Here is a 22574-nt window from a genome sequence, read left to right as displayed (position 1 = left end):
GTGGAACTTCAAGTCCCAGAATGCAAAGAAAAACCCCAGGACTGGATGAGCACCTACATATTGGAATGGGGCATGTTGGCAAGTATGCAAATGGAGTCTTGGGGCAAGAGTAAACGCGCAGCGTGTTAAGTGGATCATGGTTTTCTCTGCATTTCTACCTTTAGCACGCCTGTGAATTTTCAGTTCATTTGCCTACATTTTACTGTTCTGCACTAGAAGCCGAAAACATGCCTATGCTTGAATTCTGCCAAAATCAAATCTTTCTTTTATATTGATACAGACAATACAATTAATACTATTAAGTTTGGTAATATCGACAGGCATTATTTAACATGTTGTGAAGCTTAATCACTGTGATGCAATGAGTACTCTTAACTTGGCAACATGTTAAATAATGAGTTATTTCTGGCAAGTGTGAACGTTTGAGTCATTCACGCTGCAATAGGTCATCTGGTGTCAAAGCCCCCACCACCCCATTTAGCAATCTAACCATCCAAAACAACAAACTGGATTACAAAGTAAACCCCCTTTCCTATTTGTTTCATCGCATCTCATACAACAGGCTACATTGCACTGTCAAACAATGACTACAAGCAGGTGCCCTCATGAAACAGTTTCTTCAGCTGCGTGCCTGGAAAATACGCAAAACCCAGTGAAGATTCTTTTTTGGGCTCACATTACTTGATGTTCTAAGAATATGGGGGATGATTTGTCAATGCCTCATTCAACTCCAATACAGTTCCGACTTGCATTAAAGAAGCCTGGGTTACACCACTTCTAAAAAAACCAAATCTAGACCCCACCATTCCAACTAACTATCGCCCCATAACCACGGTCCCATTCTTACTCAAAATCATCGACAAACTAGCCTACAACCAAATTCAAACCCATTTAGAATCTAACCAGCTCCTCGGCACCAGACAATCAGGCTTCAGGCCCAACCACAGCACTGAAACAGCTCTCTTGGACCTCAAAATCCAGATGGATGCCATTAGAGATTCAGGGAAACTTTGCATTCTCCTGCTGTTGGACCTCTCAGCTGCGTTCGACTTGGTGGACCACGACAAACTCTGCAACTCACTTGCCCGTGAATTTAACTTCTCTGGGGCAGCCACTGCTTGGGTGAAATCATTCTTAACTGACCGCACCTCCAGAGTGTCCATAGGCAAAGAAGCAGCCAACTCCATCCCAGTCCCCATAGGAGTGCCCCAAGGCTCTTGCCTTTCTCCCACGCTGTATAACGCATATACCAAGCTCCTGTTCTCAGCACTTGACGATATGGGTGTCATATACACAAATTTTGCGGATGACACCCAGATCCTTATACCTCTTACAGGCAACTATGACCAGGACACTTTAACAATCAATAAAATTTACGTCATCATACAAAACTGGATGGCATTAAACAGCCTATGTCTTAACGATGAGAAGACGGAAGTCCTCATCGTAGGAGCTCCAGCCAAATTAGCAACCCTTCAGCCAGAATATTCAACCATCAACATAGACGGCACCAATATTCCAGTGTCAAAACAAGTAAAAACACTGGGAGTGTACTTCGATGCTAGCCTGACCATGACTAAACAGATCAATGTACTTTCCTCCTCCACGGCCTACACTTCCAAATTAATTGCACTCAGCCGACAATTTCTGACCCCAGCAAACTGCCTCACCTTGGCCAGAGCACTGGTCCTATCGAAATTGGACTACTGTAATGTATTACTACTGGGCACCTCCAACACCAACCTAGCCAAAATGCAACTTTTGCAAAACAAAGTCCTGAGGGCAGCGCTAGGCATAAAAAAATCAGACCATATATCCAAGACCAGGAAAGATGCCCACTGGCTCCCCATCAAAGCCCGCATCATTTTCAAAACATTATGCATCACCCACAAATGCATTACAAAAAAAGGACCTATCTACCTCAATAACACTCTGCATCCTAAAACTAACATAAGATTACTGAGATCCAACGACAAACTCCTCCTGGACCCCCCCCCCCGATTCAAAACCACAAGAGCAGGGGGCAGCAGCTTCACCACTTTAGCCCCCAAACACTGGAACACCCTACCCATCATCATCAAAAAAGCATCTTCCTTCACGATCTTTAAGAAACAGCTAAAAACCTGGTTATTCAACCAATTTTAGCACCCAAAGATAGGACCCCTTCCATCGGATACTGTTGTGAATACTTAGGCCACTGTATATTGTTGTGAATATGTTGTAACCTATATCATGTAATGCAACTAATGTAATGTTTGAATGTGACTAATTTCTAAGCTGTCTTATAACCTCGCCGTGACACCCGAGGGTCTGGGCGTGTAACAAATAAAAAAAATTAAAAATAAATAAATAAATAAATTGGGTTAAATGATGTCTCAATGTCTTAGACTAATTCAAACGTTGGCCTGGTCTGCGGGAGCATGCCAAAAACACCCTAAATAAATAGATCTCTTTATATAATCTGCAGGCCCGCCATGGCAAGACATTCCCACTCCACCGCTGGGAGTAACGCACTGAAAGCGCTTCAGGTTTATACTCTGTGTTGAAAAAATATAAAGAATCAAAGTTCTGAAGTTGTCCTGCATATTTTGCAACATCTGGCTTTTTAGCTCCCGTCATTCGGTATTCTCATACAGTATGTGTAGTATTATTTCCCTTTAAAATCAGGACCACAAGTTCCAGAATGCAAAGTGATCAGAGCCCAAATGCGAATACTAGCTGAACTGCTCATATTTGACATGGGTCCACATAAGAAGTCTTTAATTTCTCTTATGATATGAGCGATACATATGTGATATAGACACCTTCTCTCAATCACTGTTTGACACCGCCATGCATTGTACTGCCATGCATGATGTAAATAAAAGTTGTATTTCCACAGAAAAACTAATCCGAGTTTCTGGTGCGTTTACGTTTAGCAAAAGGGTTTTACTTTGTAAATGACTCGATTTTCATATGCTTTCAACCAGTCTGATTTAACAAATAACAGCGTGCTACGTTCTCTGTCTGCGTGCAGTAAAATGGCTGTCCATGAAAAAGGGTATTGCCAGCCAGTCACTCAAACTGTCGCGCCATTTTCACTCATGCCTCGGAACTTGCTGCCGCCGATATAGCTCTGCCCTTACTCAGCACCTGGCTTATCTGTGAGGGGGGGGTTGGAGGGAGTGGGGAGGAGGGAGTCCACATTCTTAGGTTCCATGTCCAGTACAATGAGGTAACCCTGGGGACGTGTGGCCGCATCATAAGCTCAGAGTGCACCCGCTGCCCGACCACTTATCGAGAGTGTGGTCGAGCCGCCCCCCTCGTGTTTCTAAAGCTTGGGGATTCGTGTAATTCCTGGCGTGTTGTCGCGCAGCAGCAGCAGCACGTGCGCGCGCGGAAGCGCAACCTACTTACGGTCCACAAAGGAGGTAAAGAGCATCCGAAACCTGCTCAGCCGGCTGCCCTCGTCCGCCCACATGCGCACCACGCCGGTGCCCGTCTGCAGCATCACATCGTTGGCCATGGTGCTGCAGAACTTGGCCTTCAGGTTCTCGATGGAGCTGCTGCCGTCGTAGACGGCCACGAAGTTCCTCTTGCACTCGTTGGAATGCTCCATCTGATAGTCCAGGAAGCGCAGGTATATCTGATCGGGTATAAGAGACAGTGGTCCAAGGTTAGCAGGTTATATAGCCTCCAATAAACACTGAGCATTGCTTTCCTGCAGCAGATATCATGGATTAACCTTAACTGTATAAGGACATGCTACAAAGGTCCAGGATACATGCAAACAGTTGTTTTAGACTAAAGACTTTGATATTGATTTATATTTCTGTAAACGTTCCACATATTGTTTGTGTGTATGCTGTGTTGTCCTGCGGACATCAAAAGGCACAACATATTAATAATCGCAAATGAGCAAACGTTCATGATTGCTTACGAAGAGGTATGTTATTGGGTCTTATATCACAAGACTTCAGTTTTTTTTGACCTGAGAGCCACCATGTCTGAGCTGGTTGAGGTTGGAAGTTAGTAGGAGTGGCAGGAGGGGAGCAAGGCATCTGTTGTGACAGCGTTGATGTTTGTAGGTCAGAAGGAACCGGGCTCTATTTGCTGATTGGGGGCCTGGCTCACAGAAAAGTCTGCATCGATCCCGCAACGTCCTTGTGCCAAAATGACTCTGCGCGGCCCTACATGCAACGTTTCTAATGCGCTGTCTGCATATTCCTGGAATACAAATGGCAAAGCAACCCGATCCACAAACAGAGCTGAGATGCGCGAGGAATGCCCACAGCACGCCTGCGTAAACCAAAACCATAGCCATAGCCATAGACCAACCTTTCCGCAAACCTCTGCGTCCACCTCTGGCCAACATCCAGCAACCTGGCGACACTGCGCGTGTTCCCCCGTAAGTAACGGCTGCACACTAGCGAATTTACACTAGGTCCCACGTAAGTAACGGCTGCACCCCTGCGATTCTGTGCAAGGTCCCCCGTAAGTAACGGCTGCACCCCTGGCATTCTGCTCGAGGTCCCCCATAAGTAACCAATGCACCCCTGCCAATCTGCGTGAGGTCCCACATAAGTAACGGCTGCACCCCTGCGATTCTGCATGAGGTTCCCTGAAAGTATCAACTGCACCCCTGCAAAACTGCCTACCGTCCACCCTACGCCCAACGCACCCAAACTGCTTCCATATACCCCTACAGCACAGCAGCCCCCTCAAGCCCAGACACCAGCCCCCCTCACCTCTGACACCACCCTAAGGCAGCCCCTCAGGTCCTGACACCACCCAGCAGTCCCCTCCCTTCTGACACCACCCCCAGGCAGCCCCTCAGGTCCTAACACCACCCACTAGCCCCGACCTCTGACACCACCCCCAGGCAGCCGTGACACCAGCCACTAGCCCCCTCACCTTCAACACCACCCCCAGGCAGCCCCTCTAGTCCTGACACCACCCATTAGCCCCATCACCTCTGACACCACCCCCAGGCAGCCCCTCGGGTCCTGACAGCACCCGGTAGCCCCCCTCACCTCTGACACCACCCCAGGCAGCCCCTCAGGTCCTAACACCACCCAGTAGCCCCCCTCACCTCCAACACAACCCACAGGCAGCCCCTTAGGTCCTGATACCACCCGCCAGGCCCCCTCACAGCTGACACAACCCCCAGGCAGACCCTCAGGTCCTGACACGACCTATCAGCACCCCTCACTTCTGACACCACCCCCAGGCAGCCCTGACACCACCCACCAGCCCCCCTCACCTCTGACAACACTCCAGACTGGCCCTGCCACATTACACCCCTACCAGTTCAATGTTGACCGTCAACTTACCTCCACAGGCCGAACTCCAACATGAAGCACACTGGCCACATATCCACCCAAAGCCTGAACAACTGGCAGCACTACTGTTTCCCCGAGGCACGGTCCGCACAGCTGTTTCCAGCTGACGGGCGACGCTTGCCGGATTTCCATGACAACATTTAAAGCCGTGTAACCTTGCGCGCTTGCGAGCAGAGGTTCACGGCAGTCTGACCAAACGGAACGAATGCAGGAGGTAAGCGAATACACGCTGCACTTGGGAGATGACTAACAGGTTGTAAATTTAGGATAGATTATTGTTACATCTGCTGTATACTTTACAGGCAAACCTCTGACATTACTGCTAAGGAGATAAGACAAGTGTACACTGGTCACATGAACGTTAAGGTAAAAGGACTTCCATACATTGGTTCTCACAAGGGTGCGTTTGGTAAAAATATGTTCACTGGGCAGGGACATTTACTGTGATTTCTTTTTTTCTTTTGTTTATCTTTATGAAACTGGACAATTGATTTCAAACTATCTGAAAACACAACGTTGGTATGTATGCATTATTTTGAAAATCTATCTTGGTGATACATGCACAATGCAATTTCAATTGAATTTTGTTGACTAATGGTGTTGTAAACTGCGTATTATGAACCAATAGCCCTGAAGATGGTGCTAGGCACCAAAATGCATTGTCAATAGAATGTTCATACCAGACCATAGTGTCTTTTTGCCTCAGAAAACTGTGTGAATAAAACATGTATTTTTACAAATATAGAACACATTGACTGCAAATGGATTTCTAGTAAACAGGGGTGAAAAATTAAGAAACATTTTTTCAAGAAGAATTTAAATCTACATAATTTTTGAGAAATATGAACCACTATTAGACTTGTTGACAGCAACGAATTTAGCCCCTAAAAAGGCAATGTGTGAGCACCAGAGTCAGTAGGTTGGCTTCCACCAGAGTGTTTTTTGGTTACGGCACTGCTGCAGAATCCATGTCCGTAGCTCATCACAGGACTACCTGGTACATCACAACCAGTTGCACAGCAACAGGACAGCAGAATGTAGCACCAGCTACACTGGAACGCACCATGTACATGTGACATAGTAAAGCAATGTAATGCAATGTGACATATCATTGTGGCCATGTGCCATTGCAATGGCCTCAAATGACCTAGGAGGACACAAGTCCAAGACATCACTGGTAGGACAGTCACATGTAATGTGTGTGTGAATAGTAGCATGTAAAAAGCAATGACTGAAGGGAGCCAAGTAGGAAGGCATTGCAGTCAAAGCCCCTGCAACTAACACAAGTTGATCAGGCATGTGTTCAGGTGATGTGAAGGATGCCTGAGAGTGTGTGAGCTAAGGAGATGGATGATGTGTACAGCCAGACTTAAAAAAACTCACATGTGAAGATGAAGCATTTCAGTGGCAGATGTACAGCATGACATGAGAGCATCCACTGGGTGATATCTGATGTGTGCAGGTGGGAGGCCATGCATTGGGAGGGGCACACTTACTGAATAACAACTGCACAAGTGATGAGTGTATCCACATTGTGGCCTACAACCCACATGACAGTCACAGAACAAATCCATACCAAAACCATAGTAAACTAAATGTAGCACATGAAAAAAGAGACAGAAACAACAGTGTGATCAATACATTTAAATCTGTATTCAAAATATGTACACTATAAAAAAACTACTATGGGGGAGGGGGGAAATGGACAAGGACACAAATGAACAAAAGTTTAAAAAAAAAAGAAAATCCAGACAACTATATACACAGGCAGCAGGCTCAATCGTCTCTCATCACGTCCTCCAGGGCAGAGTCGCATTACTCGTCCTCGACATGGAGGAAGGCCACCATTCTTTCCTGGATGGCTTGCAGGTCCCCCAACATCCTCCTCTCCTCTGCATCCCTGCAAGCCTCCTCCAGGATGGCAGCCCGCCTCAGAGTCCGTCTCTCCACCACCTCTGCCCTGGCCCTAGCAATCCTTGACTCCCTAGCCCGCTGCCTCTCTGCCATCAGCTGCCTTCTGAATTCCATTCCGACGAACATCATTTCGCGAAGTCTCCTCCGTTCCTGCTGCCAGGTAGCCGAACTGTCGTGCCTGACTTGCCTCCTCAATGTTGAATGGCCCTGCTAGGACTGCCTCTGCTGCTGCCTGGCTGAGCGTAGGCAGCGCAGGTAGCCCCGGCGTCTGGATGTTACATGTTGGGGGGGGAATGCCAACACTGTTCTGAGGTGGCAGCTGTCCCATTGATGCCTTTCCATGTGCTGGTGCCTGGGCAGGCACAGTGACCAACCCTTCTGTAGTAGTTGAGCCTTCCACCGAAGGCAGGAACGTGCTTGCCACCAGACTGGGCGGTGTGGGTGGGACTTGGTGTAGAGGGGGCCTTGATGTCACCATGCAAGGAAGGCTCCACGGAGGACGACTGGGGCACAGAGGAGTCAGTGGAGGAGGGGGGCAAGTGAATGTGCCAGTGCATAGAGACCACCCGAGAGAAGTGCACTTGCCAGCTGGCCAAGGTAGAGGCACATTGAATCGTGATGCTGTGACAGCTCCTTACAAGCGGCTGTCACAGCATGACAAATCGTGGCCATCCGCCTCTCCAGACCAGCCAGCAGGGCGCACACCAACTCAAGGCTGGTCTCCTCAGGCACAAGGGGGGGGCACGGTCTGGGTGGAGGCACCCACGAAGGTGGGCAGGGCTGGATCAAATGGACCAGGGACAGGCTGCTCCACGGTGCACTGCACATCCTTGCTTCCCTGGCCTAGAAGTTCAGCCTGAATACCCTCCTGGATGTCTACACCAGACCCTGTGTGCTGGCCTTCACTTGCCTCCTCCTCCACCAACCCCTTCATCTCCCTGGATGACTCCAGAGAGCCTTCCTCCCTGGATGGCCCCTCTGCTTCTGCACCCTGGCCCACAGCCACTGAAGAGTCCCCACCACAACAACCTCCTGGGACTCACCCCCAGCTGCTCTGCTTAATGTTATGTGTGCTCTGCTAGCCAACTCTCCCTCAGATGAGGTGGTCTCAATGGTGGCTGGCCGGGGTGTGCGCTTTGGTCTGATGGCCCTGTCCCTGCCTTTCTGCTCCACAGCGATACCTCCGCCATCTTCACGTGCTGCAGCAACTGTGAAAAATGGGACAAAAGACATTCACATCAGTTATCGTCGTAAATGCATGTGTGGCATACACAACGTTAACATCACCAATCAGGCAGCATGTTGCAACAAGGAATTGACACACACACAATGCACACACACATGTACGTGCCCATGCAAACTGCATGTCCACTGCTGCATGAGTGTAGTGTGGAGGATGAATCACAGTCATGACACATGCACATGTCAACACAGCACATTATTGCGTGGCCACCAACGTTTCACACAAAACATGCAACGCCACAATACCAATGACCAACCTACATAAGTATGACATGTAGCCAGCGGCATGGGAACTGCACCAGGGCACCGGCCCACACAAACACAATCACCAACAGGCATATGTGACAGCATGAACTACAAGCAACATGAACCGCCACACATATCTGCAAATCAATTTCTCATGTTGTGTGGCCTAGCATACCCATATTTCATGTACACATGTACACATGTGCTCCAAATGCAGTGGGATGAGATGTCACATCCCTGTCCTGGAGATGTCAATGCAACAATTTGCCATTTACAGACATCCATGCACATGTCTCACTCTAAGCAGATTTGTCTGAATGGATGCACTTGCCGGTGTGCCACACATGGAGGTGTCCATCATACATGTACCTCACATGCCCACAACACAGCATGCCTGCAACTGTACTGTCCCTGCACTTGGTCCATGATCTCACACAGCATGTGCCTGATTCCATCAAGTAACTGATGAAAAATCTGCCAATACCCATACATATGCCAGTATACACTGTCTGACGTCACATACGCCCAGCATTGGCATGAGGCAGCAAGCTGCTGCATCTCACACCACACACAATCTGCAAAAAGAATGTGGCATCTGTAAACATGCATGCCACACATACATTGTAGAGCATTGCTCCACATGGGTACTCACCAGCAGCTTCCAGATGCCTTCTCCAGGCACAGATCTGGGAGTGAAGGTCCGGATAGAACCTATCATGGACCCACAGTTCTATCTGGAAGAACCTGTGGCAGCCTGCATGGTGCACCGCCACAGTGGGCTCCTTGGTGAGGGCTGCAGCCACCTTGGAATGGTTCTGGGCCTTGAGGTCGCCCCAACGTCGCTGGACCATGTTCTTCATGTGGTATGCCACACCCTCCACGTCGATGGTAGCCGTGATGTCACCCCAGATCCTCAGCCTTACGTCATTGCCTGGCTGCGTTGCTGGGTTAAAGAGGGCGCTCAGGACCAGATCCACCAGGATGCCAACTTCGGTGGAGGTGATGCTGGCAGCCCACTGCCTCGACGTGGGGGTACTGCACTCTTCCGAGGATGTTGATGGACCTGACATGGCACCCCCGAGGAAGGTATGGCTTTGCAGAGTCCTGGGTAGGTGCTGTGGAGCTGTGGTGGTGTTGGCAGGGAGAGGTGGAAGTCCCAAGTACAGAGGAGGTGGTCACAGCCTTAACACAGGAGTACAGACAAAAGTAGGACAGCTGGCACTCCAGGACAGTGCAGGTTGCAAGCAGGCATTCACACTCAAGCAGTCAGCAGCAGATAAGGAGTGAGTGAGGCAAAGCGGGGCCGGTGGAGGCAAAATCAGCAGTTTGCGTGCAGGAGGAACTCTGCTGTACGTCTCTCATCTTTAGCAGCCGATAACAGAGTAAAGGCCCTTAATTTGTAAGTTGCGTCCTACGCTGGGGAAGCAGCGCAACTACGCGGCTCACAGCAATGCCAGTGTAACATTAGGCACGACGACGCACATCGCTGGTTATGCACGCAAAGGTATGATCAAGATGAGTATCGCATACATGTATTTGGGGGTGTTACGCAAGGCGTTTCCTTCAGGTAACGCATACAGCATTTTTATTTTGGGGGGTTGCCTCTGCGCATCTGCGCATGTATTTTTCTCCCTGTTGAGGCCTACGGTGTGTGGCGTACACAATTGTTGGTGCCTCTGCATATCGTGGACCACTTTTATCACCTTTCAGAAGCTTTCTGGTTATCGCATATGCAATTTTTCAGTTTAGCGGTGCCTCTGTGTGTCGTATACCGTTTTTTACCCTTCGGAAGCTTTCTAGGTATCGCATACGCAATTTTTGAGTTTAGGGGTGCCTTTGTGTATCGCACACCACTTTATTCAAGTTTCGGAAGCTTTCTAGGTATCGTGTATGCAATCTTTGAGTTTAGGGATGCCTCTACGTATCGCGTATGCATATTTTTGCTTTTGGGGTGCATTGGAGCCTTATGACACATCGACGTTGCACATCACATAGACAGTTTCCTTTCTCATATTACCCAGAACAATATCTTGGTGTGCCTTCCATTTCTCCTTAACATCTGAAATAAGAGGGGAACGGCCCCAAGAGGGAAAGGGAGTAGACATGGTCGGGGGTGTGGTAAGGACACACCTGCCCCAGCCTCAGGAGGATGCCATGGGTCTCAGCCCACAGGTGACCCGGTACATGGACTTCGACGTGGTTGCTGCCAGACAGGTGAAGCAGCACCACCTAGGGCCACTGGGGCCAAGATGGGACGCCCTGCAGAACAGGAAGAGGCTCCAACCCAGGACATGGCACAGGAGACAGGTCTGCAGAGGAAGAGGCGCTTCTCTGAGGAGTTAGCTCCAGATCCTCATTGATTATGTGCCCGAACACCATCGTGAGATGTTCCCAAATGCGGGAGCACGTTTACAGTTGCACATCGATTGGTGCATTGGTGGCGTGTCAATAACCTCATCAACGCCTTAGGTGTGGATAGGTGCAATGCTGAACAGGTCCAGAAGCTGTCAAAAAGGTGGTGTGGGCATGCCTGTGGGGCTGTCGGCAGCGGAGAGAAGCCATCAGGCTCTGGCATTGCGGCTTAGGAAGGCTGTGAACTACATTTCCCAGAGGTCAATGGAAGCAGGTGGATTTGCGTGCGCAGACAGCAGCTGCGTGCAATCAGCTAATACACATTGAAGGCCACCGCCTGCCCGTGGCTGGTGCAGATTATTGAGAATCACACGGTGCGGCCAGGCACTGGAGGGGAGAACGAGGACCCGGGCCAGGCTGCAGGGACACCGGGATGCGCCGGTAGTACTCTGCAGTTACAACATCGTCTGGGCTGCCTCACATACATCGCAGACCTCAGCTAAGTGCTTGCGCTGCATTGCTCATTGTATTATTGTGGCCTCACGTTCGCTTAGCGCACAAACAGCAAATATTCCACACAGTGAATTTGTATGGTTTACTTTATTTTTGACTTACGAACTTGAACATTTAAGTACTAAGATTCCATGAAGGAACGTGTGGTGACAACACATTTCCAAATCAGAGCATGTGAAGAAAAGACACATATACAAGTAGTGTGGGCAGACTCATGAGAAAGACTTGCTTGCGTGCAGCATATTACGTGTTCGTTTTGTCCTTCTATGCCACGCTTTGCCTGTAAGGCCATGTGTCTTTTCAATCATGTGGGGAGATTCCCCAGTTGTATGTTCCATCACGCTTGCTATGTACATTCAATGTGGGTCCATTTCATCATCATGTGCTTATCATGCTTGTGTTAATAGACCAGCTGTGGTTGGTGGGTTTAGTTGGAGGGTAAATTAATGTTAACCTATGACTACATGTTTAGGATTTCAAAGACAGGTTCTGGGGTGAGTGCTTAAGGCCAGTTCATGCAGGTTAGGCAACAAATAGGTGGGGTCAGTTTACAGAGATATGTATTACATGGAATTACAGTGCTTTCTTTCCTAAACATCCCCCTACCCTAACCCTCTTTCTGGTTATCCTAATTTACCCTCGCTAGCCACAACTATCCCTAGTCCCTCTTCCCCCATTGGCTGCCATGTGGTTACCTGTACCTCTAACATCAGTGACCCGTGCCAACCATGGTGGGAGGTTTGATCCCATTCGGCTTCTGTGGTTTGGGAGAGGGTGTTGATGCTCTCCCTTTTATGGTCTTGACAGAAGCAGTGGAGTGATCTCAGGCGGAGGACCAAGCATAAGCTCAGTGCCAACCTGGCCTCTGCACTGGCCCGTGGAGTATGTAGGTGAATGGTTGAGTTACAGATGTGCTCATACTTTAAAACAGTTATACCTGTCTCACCTGATGGCCCTGTATGTGTCCATTATTAGATGCCTGACAGACGCATGTCTTATCCGTTGCATCATTGTGCCACTTCAGTATGTCTATGTGTCCACTAACAGCATGGAATGTCAGCAAATGCCATAATTCTGTTGCTAACAGTGCACAGTGTTTAAAGTCACGAAGTCACATTCATGGGTGTCCTGCCATTTTGTGTGTGACTGACCTTTGATGCACATGTGCATGTTTGTCAGGACACACATGACTCCAAATGTCAATTTCTGTTCATGTGCTGGTCATGAAGCAGCAGATTCAGAGGAGGAGGAGGAGGAAGATGAGGGGGTGGTACGTTAATCCACTAATCGAGGCCGTGGTGTAGTGCAACGCGAAAACCCACTGGTGCTACCGGCCATCATCAGTTGTGCTCCGGCCTCTTCAGATTCTTCTGACTCCGCTGACTCGGATGCTGAACCAGACATGGAGGACTTGCTGACGGCTAAGGTGAGTGCCCCAATGGGCAGGTCAGATGGGGCCGTTGGTTCTGCGGCAGTGCAGCTGGCTTCACAAGGCCAGTCAGTGGTGAGCCCCATGTCTGCAGTGGTAATGGCTGCAAGGCCACCCTCAATGAGTTGGTATCAGGTTCTGGGGCTGATGTCCAAAGGAGGGTTTCAGACCTGCAACCAACGACGGAGGAACCACAGCAATGGGCTTGGTGCCTTGCATCACACCACCGTGGACCCAGCACATGTGGTAGATGTGTGCAGGCCGGAGAGACAGTGTAAGAGCAGCAAATGTTGCCTGACACCCTCCTGCAAAGCAATGTGTTGGATAGAATTGTAAAGGGCATGGATCAACTGGACAGGAACGTGACCCCACCAGCAGCCCGGGATGCGCAATGGCTGCAGATAATGTGGTCCTCAAGCCGCTCTCAAAGACTGGACATGGAGGCCAACATCAAGGGTCGACAGGCTGATCTTAGGTGTCTGCAGGAGTCCCTGCATGCAGATGCTAGGGCACATAGAAAGGCCTTGAGCCATGAGATGTTGGCACCTCATAGAACGATTTGCTGTGAGATGGAGAGCTTGAGGACTGCACTGCATGATGAACTCTCAGCCACAAAGACACAGCTCCACGAGGAGATGTATGCCCTGAGGCAGACACTGTCCCAGCAACTCGATGCGTCATGAGTGAACACGCATATGATATATGATATGCCATTCGTAACGGTCCTATACACAAGTGTTTAAAGGCGCGACGAGGCAAGGAAGGGGGAACAGAGAGAGGACATAGACAACGATCTTACTAGGCCAAGTGACATTAACATTGTGCAAGTGCAGGGGAGGAGGGAGGGAGGAAGTGCCATGGGAAAGGGGAGGGGCAGTGCTGTACATGGGATCAAAACAATAACAAGATGTGTGGCTAGCAGGTGACTGGTTAAAGGCTAAGTGCAAACAGCAGGTCTCCAGAAGTGCATGTAGGGTGAACTGTAGGGTTACAGATACAGACCCAAGTGCAGGGTTTGCCGGGAGGCAATGCGGGCATGCAACTGGGCGGGAAGCGACCTGGGCCAAAAACCAGAGGGTAGCCAGGTAATCAGTGTAGTATCAGACAGGAAATCAGCAGGGGAGAGGAAGAGAAAAGGTAGAGGCAAAGAGGAAGGTCTTGAGGTGCTTCCGGAACCGGAGATGGTTCTCCTCAAGTTTCATATAGGCAGAGAGGCTGTTCCAGAGGGAGGCCCCAGCCGAAGAAAGAGATATACCACCAACTCATTGCTTGGAGAAGCGACTGACCCTGAGAGAGATGGAGGTGGAGGAGCGAAGAGCTCGATTAGGAAGGTATTTACGAAGAGAGAGTTGGAGGTATTGAGGACCCAGGCCCCAGAAGGCCTTGTGGACAACGCAGAGGGTCTTGAACTTAATCCTTGAGGCGAAGGACAAGTCTTGCAGTCCTGTTCTGGATGAGCTGCAGATGGAGGAGAGTAGAAGCAGGCAGATTTAGAAAGAGGCTGTTGCAGTCGTCCAGCCTAGAGAGAACCAGAGCTCTAGAGACATTGAGCTTCTGGGGGAAGGAGAGGAAAGGAAGAACACCTCTGAGGAGGTGCAGTTGGTAGTTTGACTTCTTCTAGACATCAGAGATGTGAGGAGAAAAGGAGAGTGTGGAGTCGAAGATGACCCAGAGGTTCTTAGCCTCACAGGTGGGAGCAGGAAGAGGGCCAAGGGAGACCGGCCAGGGAGTGACAGGAAAGGAGAGTGCAGATGTGCCTATGAGGCGAATCTTTGTCTTACTGGCATTAAGGCAGAGATTGTTGGCGGCACACCACTCCTGGATAGCAGACAGACAGTCAGAGATGAGAGAGGGAAAGGAGGTGGCAGAGAGGAGCCTGAAAACGCGCTGAGTGCCATCCGGATAGCACTGAAAGTTGGAGCAGAAAGCGGCAGGGCAGTGGACGAGAGATGCCAGGTATTGGTTGAACAGCCAGGGGAACCCCACAGGTAGAGAGTGTGATAGAGGAAAGGAAGGACCCAAGTTGGACCTGGGAGGGTCGATCGGAGAGGAACAAGGTCAGCTGGGTCAGGGCTTGATCAGTGATACCCAGGTTATCATGGAGACGATTGAGCAGGATGACATGGTTGACCGTGTCAAATGCAGAAGAGAGAACGAGTAAGATGAGGACGGCGGGGAGATTAGAATCAAGGTTAGAGAGCAGATCTTCACGGATGTTCAGGAGAGCAGTTTTCATGCTTCTGGCTGCTCTGAAGCCAGACTGATGGTCATGGAGACAACCAACAAATTCAGTGTGAAGATTAAGCTGGGAGATGGCCAGCTAGTCCAGGAGTTTGCCCAGGAAAGGAGTGATGAGTTTGGGCAAAAGCCGGGCAGGAGGGATCGGCTGAGGGTTTCTTGAGTAGAGGGTGCACAAGAGAGTGGTTGAGGGGGGAAGGGAAGGCTCAAGTGGCGAAGGAGTGGTTGGAAAAGTCAGCCTGGGCATGAGCGAGGGTGTCAATGTGGCCCTTGATGGTTTTGGAAGAACAGGGAAGCGCATTCGTGAGGAAGAGCATCATAACCTCACCTCCATTGGGATGCTGGTACATGCTTCAGTGTCAGGAATGGACCTGGCCAATGAAGACCAGGCCATGGCACTGTGTGGATTGAATCCACCATCAGAACCACCTGCAGATCAATTGCAGGATGGTGGGGCCAGTACACCCACCATTGCTGTGATGCCCATTTTTTGCTGTCCACTCATGTGGATTTGGACATGCAGCCTCCCCTCCCCACTCCAGGGTGGGCAATTTTTTGACTGCCAGCCCAGGATGGCCATTTTGCTCTCCCTGACCGATGTGGTCTGATTTTTGTTTTTCATGACACTTTGATGCGGAAGGGCTAATTTTTCTTGTTTTTTAACACCGCTGTCCAGGATGGAGGCATGTGTTGTTTTTTCCCCATTCCATGATGGACTTTTATTTTAATTTTATTTAATTCTATGTATTTTTTGTTTTTCTTTTCCTTGAGAGATGTTATGTTGCCCTCTCAATGGATTGATGAGTGCAGCACTGGAGATGCAGCCATGCACATGGGTGCCAACTGCCATGGTTGCCTTGAGGACAACAGGATGACATGTACAGGTAACAATGGGTTGATGGACTTTTTCCACATATGTGCTGTATGCATGGTTTGGTACTATGGCTGGTGACATACCATGCCCCCTGTTGTTGCAATGATCCTGATTCAGCCAGTGACAGCACTCCATGGGGGTCTGCTGTCTACGTTTCAACTCCCGAGTCCCCATGCCCTCTGCCAGGCCCTAGCCCTCCTTTCACAAATCTGAAGGTACAGTTTCCGGTGTAGGTCTCTGTCAGCAGGTAAGTATCAGCACAGTTTCTCGTCTTATATCTGTATTAGTCATCACCACGATATTTGCATTAATTCTCACATTTCTTCCTGGGGGTGTTATGTTTGAGTCGCAGTGAATGTCACTACAGATGTGTTTGCCCACATACATGTGGTACATTGTCCACTCCCCGCACCTTCTGTTCATCTGTTCATATGTTCTCCATGTAGGTGTTGCCACTGTACCCTGTGATCTACGCACACTTACTGGGACAGTCACAACCAGGGTATGTGGTCTGATGGAGGGTGATTAAACAGTTGTGTATTGTCCTCATGTCCATTTACACTGGTGTCCAACGGGGAGGGGGGAGGGTGTTGCAGGGTATGAGCATGTGGGTGGAGGCACTTATTTGCAGGGAAGTTGCAGACATGGGTCTCCTTTAGGTTTAAGTGGCATGGTGATTTCTACATGTTGTTTCTTTGAAGTGAAGCTGTTGATTGATCTTTCTCAGGTGGCCTCAGTTTTCCAGTCTGCCCTTCCCTATCACCTACTTTTGTCCTTTATTTGCCCCGACATGTGCTAGTTTTCCATCTATGTGGCTTCCAGGCTCTCTGATCATGCTCGTTTTTATTCATATGTTTCAGTGTCTGTCTTTCTCTCTTGCCTACCTTCTCATTGCCCTCACCCACTGTAATGTCCTACATGTCTCTCCTCATCTCCCCACCAGCCAGTCTCCTCCTTGCACCGCGATTCCCCTATCCCTCTCTCTCTCCCCACTCCACTGCTATAGATACATCGCACAGTGCCCTTTCTCACTCTTGCCCTCTGTCATCCTACTCATCAGCTACCACACCTGTACTTTCACTCCCAAGCCCATCACATCTTCACTTGGAGTACTTTTTGTCCCCTGCATCCATGGATGACCCAAAGGCACACATGACACCTGATAGTGGGTGTGCAGGACTAGTATGCCTGCAAACAATGTCCCCGCTTGTGGCCGCATCTCGGGGGGACTGACGCCTGTTACCAGGGTGCATGTCGTGCTGTGCTAGTAATCTGTTTTCTTCGCTGCCAGTGATTTCTCGGCTGGTGAGGTTTTCTGGTGGTATGTTAACAGTTGAGGACTCTTGGTTTGTTGTACTTCCGGACGTTGACACTGAATGATCCATGGCTATTTCCTTGTTCCATACGGGAGTTAGAATGGCTCTCCAGTGTCTTTACATTGATGCAATGCATGTGTTTGCTAGTTCAGAATGTTGTTTCAGGTGGGATGCTGTGGATGCCTGACAGGTGGGTACCTTGTGCAGGTAAGTCAAATGCACTCACAGTGGCACATGTGGAGTTTTTGGAGGCAGGAAGTCTGGCACTGTGTGGGGTGTATGTTTGTTTCCTTGTACTGATGTGAACAGGTCTGGCTTCATGGGTGCGGGAACACATGGTGTCGGCTGGCTGGTGGTTGTATGCTTGCTGTTTTTGCATGTGAATCAGGGGGGCACTGGTTGTGGGGAGATTGTCGTGAGGTAGGCTGTCACTGTAGGGCGGTTATTGGTGAGTTGTCATGAGGGTGGCTCATCCAGCTGCATGGGTTTTGGGATACATGGTGATGGGAGTCTAGTGTGTGATTGCTTGGAATTTGTGCATGGGTGTTGCCTGCTGTGCAGCTTCCCATTCACTCAGCTGTTCATGACATGTCTACCCACGCTGGCAGTCCACTCTTGGTGCTTCTGCCCCATCTGGGGGTGGTGTCCCAAGACAAATCCACACTCAGCACCACATTGCAGGCCATTTGGGGGATGCCATGTTCGCCACAGACACCAGGCACACACCATTGGCCTGGTGTTGTTGTTTACCATGGGACATGTTCCATGCATGGCACACAAGCAGATATTTAGCTGTCTGTTGACTGCTGCTCAGTGCATTTCAACGCTCCCTTCAGTTCACAGCACATTGGTTCCCGTTCAGTCCAGTCCCTACAAACTCTGCCTTCCCTTCCTCTTGCCTGTTCCCTACTCCCTTTTGTGAGGCAGTCTCCTTGGCCTCCCTTTCTCTTGTCTGCTTGCTTGGCTATTTTATGCCAGTTGTCTCTGTGCCCTGCCTTCCTACATGACTGGTGCCTCTTTGGCCAGCTGCCTTGTGCCAGATCCTGTCTTCACTGCAATGAGATGTTTGCATTCTGTCGTTTTGGACTTTCCCTCATCGGTTCCCCTGCCAGTGTTTACTGCACTGTCCTAATGCCATGTTACTCAGGGAATGCCCTTTCATGGTATTGGGAGTGCTTCCAATGGGTTCCTGGGCTTCCAATCTCTCAGTGATTTCTATTTGGGAGTCCTCTCAGTGTAATTCTGACTCAAGCCGGATCAGTGTGTTTACAATGTCCCCTCACCAGGACAAGAGGCACCTGCTCCTTCACTGCATGGCACTCTGGGGACAGGCAGGGTAGGTGCTGTGGGTTTGGAAGGTGTCACTGTGTGGGGTGATTGAAATGCATTTGCCAGAGGTGTGTGGATCTGACTGCATGGGTGCGGGGACACATGGTGATGGGTGGCTGGGGAGTGTTTGTCTGCATTTGTTGCATGGCACTCATCGGGCACATGTTACAGTGATCGGGGACATTGTTGCTTGTGGTATGGGCTTTGTGGTGGACACTGTAGGGTAACCTCACAACAGACAGACATTGCAATGAAAGCCCAATTGGTAAAAGGACTTTGTGCCCCCTTTTTCAGAAAGTACAAGACCTTTCTTTTGTATACAAAATATGGAAATGGCGACAGGGTAGTATTAGTCCACTGCCACAGAGCTCTCTGTCTTAATCTTAGCAAGCACCATGTAATGACCATGTAAGTCATCATATGTGACGCATTTCATGTACAGTGTTCAGCCACCACCCTGATTGTCTTCCGTCTATTTACATGCTTATATTCACATAATGTCCAGTCTCAAATTGGCCATCTGATCTTATCCTCCAGCTTATTCACACATGGGTAGCGTCCTCTTCCCATTGTGTAACTGTGAAATGATTGGTTAGGCTTTCATTTACTTCACCCTATTGTGGGTTCTAACCACGTGATGTGCACACAATGATTTTCAGTAGACTACTTCAGGCTCAGCCTGGTGCTTGCAAACAAGGAGACTGTTTTCTCATCCCAGACACACAGGCTCCCCCATGAGGCCTCCCCACTGCAATGTTATTGACGTTGGCATCTCCCTTTGCTCTCCCTGGTACAAATGACGGACCTTGTTGTTCTCTGTGGTCCCCTTTGTCTGGTACTCCTCCTAAGGGATAAGCCTCGGGTTCCTGCATGTCCCAATGTTCCTTCTGATTCATGGTGGATTTATGATCTTTATCCCTGGGCGACTGGTGATTCAAATGGGATGACCATTATCCTGGTGGCGCTGGTGTCCTAAAGCTCAGCTTGTGTTTTGGCAGCTCAGCACCTCTGCCCTGGATTCCATGCTTATGACCTTCACAATCGGCAACAGCCCTACTCCCATATGACTGCTTGCATTCTTGTCTTATTGTACAAAGTTGTAACCTGATATATTTATATGTGTGTGTACGTGCATGTTCCCTCCCTTGCCTGGAAGTTGTGATGTGATAGTCAAGCAGGGGAAGAGGCCTCAGTGTTCTGTGTATCAAACACAGCCTGCAAGGATTGAGGCCTACTGTCAGATACAGTGTTAGGTCATGATCTGTATATCACCCACATGTTTTGTAGGTGACACTTCTGCATAACATGAGGTTATTTTCACCTAACTATGTATGTGCTTCTACAATCCACATGTCTCCCACCAGTCACCTCTACCCACATGAATCCTCCTCCCCCTTTGCCCACCCATGTGCATTCCCCACATGCTAGTGTTCATTCCACAATGTTATTCATTTGGGTGGATCTGGGAACTGAACGACAACAAAATGGATTCTGTTGTTTCCATTTGCTATGACTGTGTTGGTTTTTGGTGCATTTTATATTTTGTCTAGAGGACACACACAGTTTGCCTCTCACAGACACTCATTCTCAGGGTATTGCTATGGGCACGGGGGATATGCCCAAATTCATCATTGAATGGCACCAGGACTGTGGCCACACTGTGTGTGCTCCACAGGGACAGGTTTTGACATAAAGTATCTGTGACTGAGGGCGCTGTTTCTCCTGCATATTGACTGGTACACCACACCATGTGGCTGCATTGTGCTATACACATTATGCAACAATGGTCTTACAGACTACTGGTGGGGCATATGGCAATACCCCACCAGAGTGGTCTAGGGAGCAAAAACGTGACTTTAGCACCCTAAATGTGCACTCCACTATAACCCTTGTGGCCACATGTGCAGCACTGTATCTTACCTTAGCTGGTGTGACAGGATTCCTGTATGGGGTCATCATGAACAGTGAATGCGGGTAGGCACTGTCCCCTGAAAATGTTTACATAGTTGTTATTGGCACTTATTGTCATGGTCTGTTGTTCAGTGAGTGACGTGCATGCATGCATGTGCGTGCCTGTTCATACTTACCAATGAGCAAGGTGTTGGCATATTTCCCGAATGCCGGGGCATGGTAGAGTGTTTACTGGCGGTAAATGTAGCTGCCATGCGTGCTGCCTGGGAAATTGGCCTTTACTTGCATGATCACTCCATTTGCGTCACAGACAACCTGCACGTTGATGGAATGCCATTGCTTGCAATTGCTGTACATGTACTCTGTCATTGGGGGGGGGGGCGTAGCGCAACATGTGTACAAACTATGGCTCCAAGTACATGTGGAAATTGTGCAACCGCATAGAAATCCTGTCATACTCTCTGCCTTTCCTCCAGTGTTATCGGCATATATATGTGCCTACACAGACATGCGCATGATGTAATGCAGGCCAAGATCTGATGGAGACAGCGGGATTGTGTTGCCTGTGGTATCCCACCAACTATGGCAGTGGTGCGCTGGAATGAGCCAGTGGCAATGAAATGTAATGCTGTCAGCAACTTTTCAAGGGGGATAAGGGCCTGGGAGCAGATGGGGGTGATGCTAGGTCTTGCTTCCACTCCCTGACAAGGTCTAGGATGATATGGGGTGGGGAACCAATACTTGGCATACACCTGGTCATCAGGCATCACAAACAGAGTGGTGCATGTTGCAAAAATCGGGGCCTGGACATCCTCCTCCTCCTTCTGTGTCCATGAAAGATAGCTCTCACTATTGCAGCGTTCATCGTGTCTGTGTGATGTTCAAATGATGTACATTGCGTGCTTTATACGCATTGGATCCCTTGCAAGTTGAACTTTACGCCTGCTATCATGTGGCAGTTAGATCACAGGGTTTGTGTGTGACTTTTCCCGATATGAGGTTGCGTGTTGGAATCCATGAATTCGGTTGGGTTTGCAGTGGATTGGGCATGCCATTGCTTTGCCTGTCCCACCCCTCAACACACCCACATTATTCCTCATTCTGCATCGATAATGAGGTATATGCATATTCCACCCCCTATTTTTGTCTCTGCGCAGGCCCCACCCACGCTCTACGAGGAGCCTCGCGCAATGTGATCGACTGCACGCAGAGACGTACCATGCCAGCACAGAGTGCACGCAAGGTCCGGAAAAGTCCTGCAAAGTCGAATCCATTGATCGACGAATGGGGATTTTGCATGCAGAATGGCCCGCAAAGTCCCTATTTCCCCACAAATTATTCCATTAATCGTTTCTGGGTGTTTGTGGAGAACTGGGCAAGCTCTAACATGCGTTTATTCGGTGTCAAGTGAGTGTTTGGTTGGAGACCCAGTCGAGTCCATGCATGCATGTCACAGGCTTTGATGTTTTGGTCATGGCTGTTTGGCAACTATTATTTTAGCGTTATGGTGGTGTGAAGCAGTGTGGTGTTGGTCAGTGTGGCAGGAGGAAGGTTAGTTGGTAGCTAGAATTGGTTTTGTATGAGGCGATGCCAATCTGGTCCACCTGTGCCTAATAAATGCACCGACAAAGACAATTTCGGCATGGTGCACATTTAGTACATTTATACTTTTCAAATGGGTATTTTAACATAACATTATGTGCAGCATAGCATAGCAAACCAGCAGGATACATCTGACTACCCATCACAGATGGAGAAGGCCGAATGCTGGAATGCACATCAGAACCACCCAGTTTCGTAGAACAATATGTTTGCCATGTTTGTTTACAAATCCATTTATTCGTAATCAAAACTGTCAGACAACAGAGTTGTCACACAAAATATAAGTT

The 22574-nt window shown here is 49.1% G+C and overlaps 1 protein-coding gene across 1 annotated transcript in view; it reads right to left on the bottom strand.

Annotated features, from left to right (window-relative positions):
- The window catches only part of NETO2 (neuropilin and tolloid like 2), a 530310-nt gene that overhangs the window by 171719 nt on the left and 336017 nt on the right, over window positions 1-22574 (bottom strand). The window contains exon 7 of the mRNA XM_069607060.1: window positions 3397-3625. Within this exon, the coding sequence (XP_069463161.1) occupies window positions 3397-3625 (229 nt within the window). The remainder of the gene's footprint in view (window positions 1-3396; window positions 3626-22574) is intronic.

Source organism: Ambystoma mexicanum, chromosome 1p, assembly GCF_040938575.1.
Source record: "Ambystoma mexicanum isolate Mex_15411 chromosome 1p, UKY_AmexF1_1, whole genome shotgun sequence".
Taxonomy (NCBI): domain Eukaryota; kingdom Metazoa; phylum Chordata; class Amphibia; order Caudata; family Ambystomatidae; genus Ambystoma; species Ambystoma mexicanum.
This window is presented reverse-complemented; position numbering and strand designations above follow the sequence as displayed.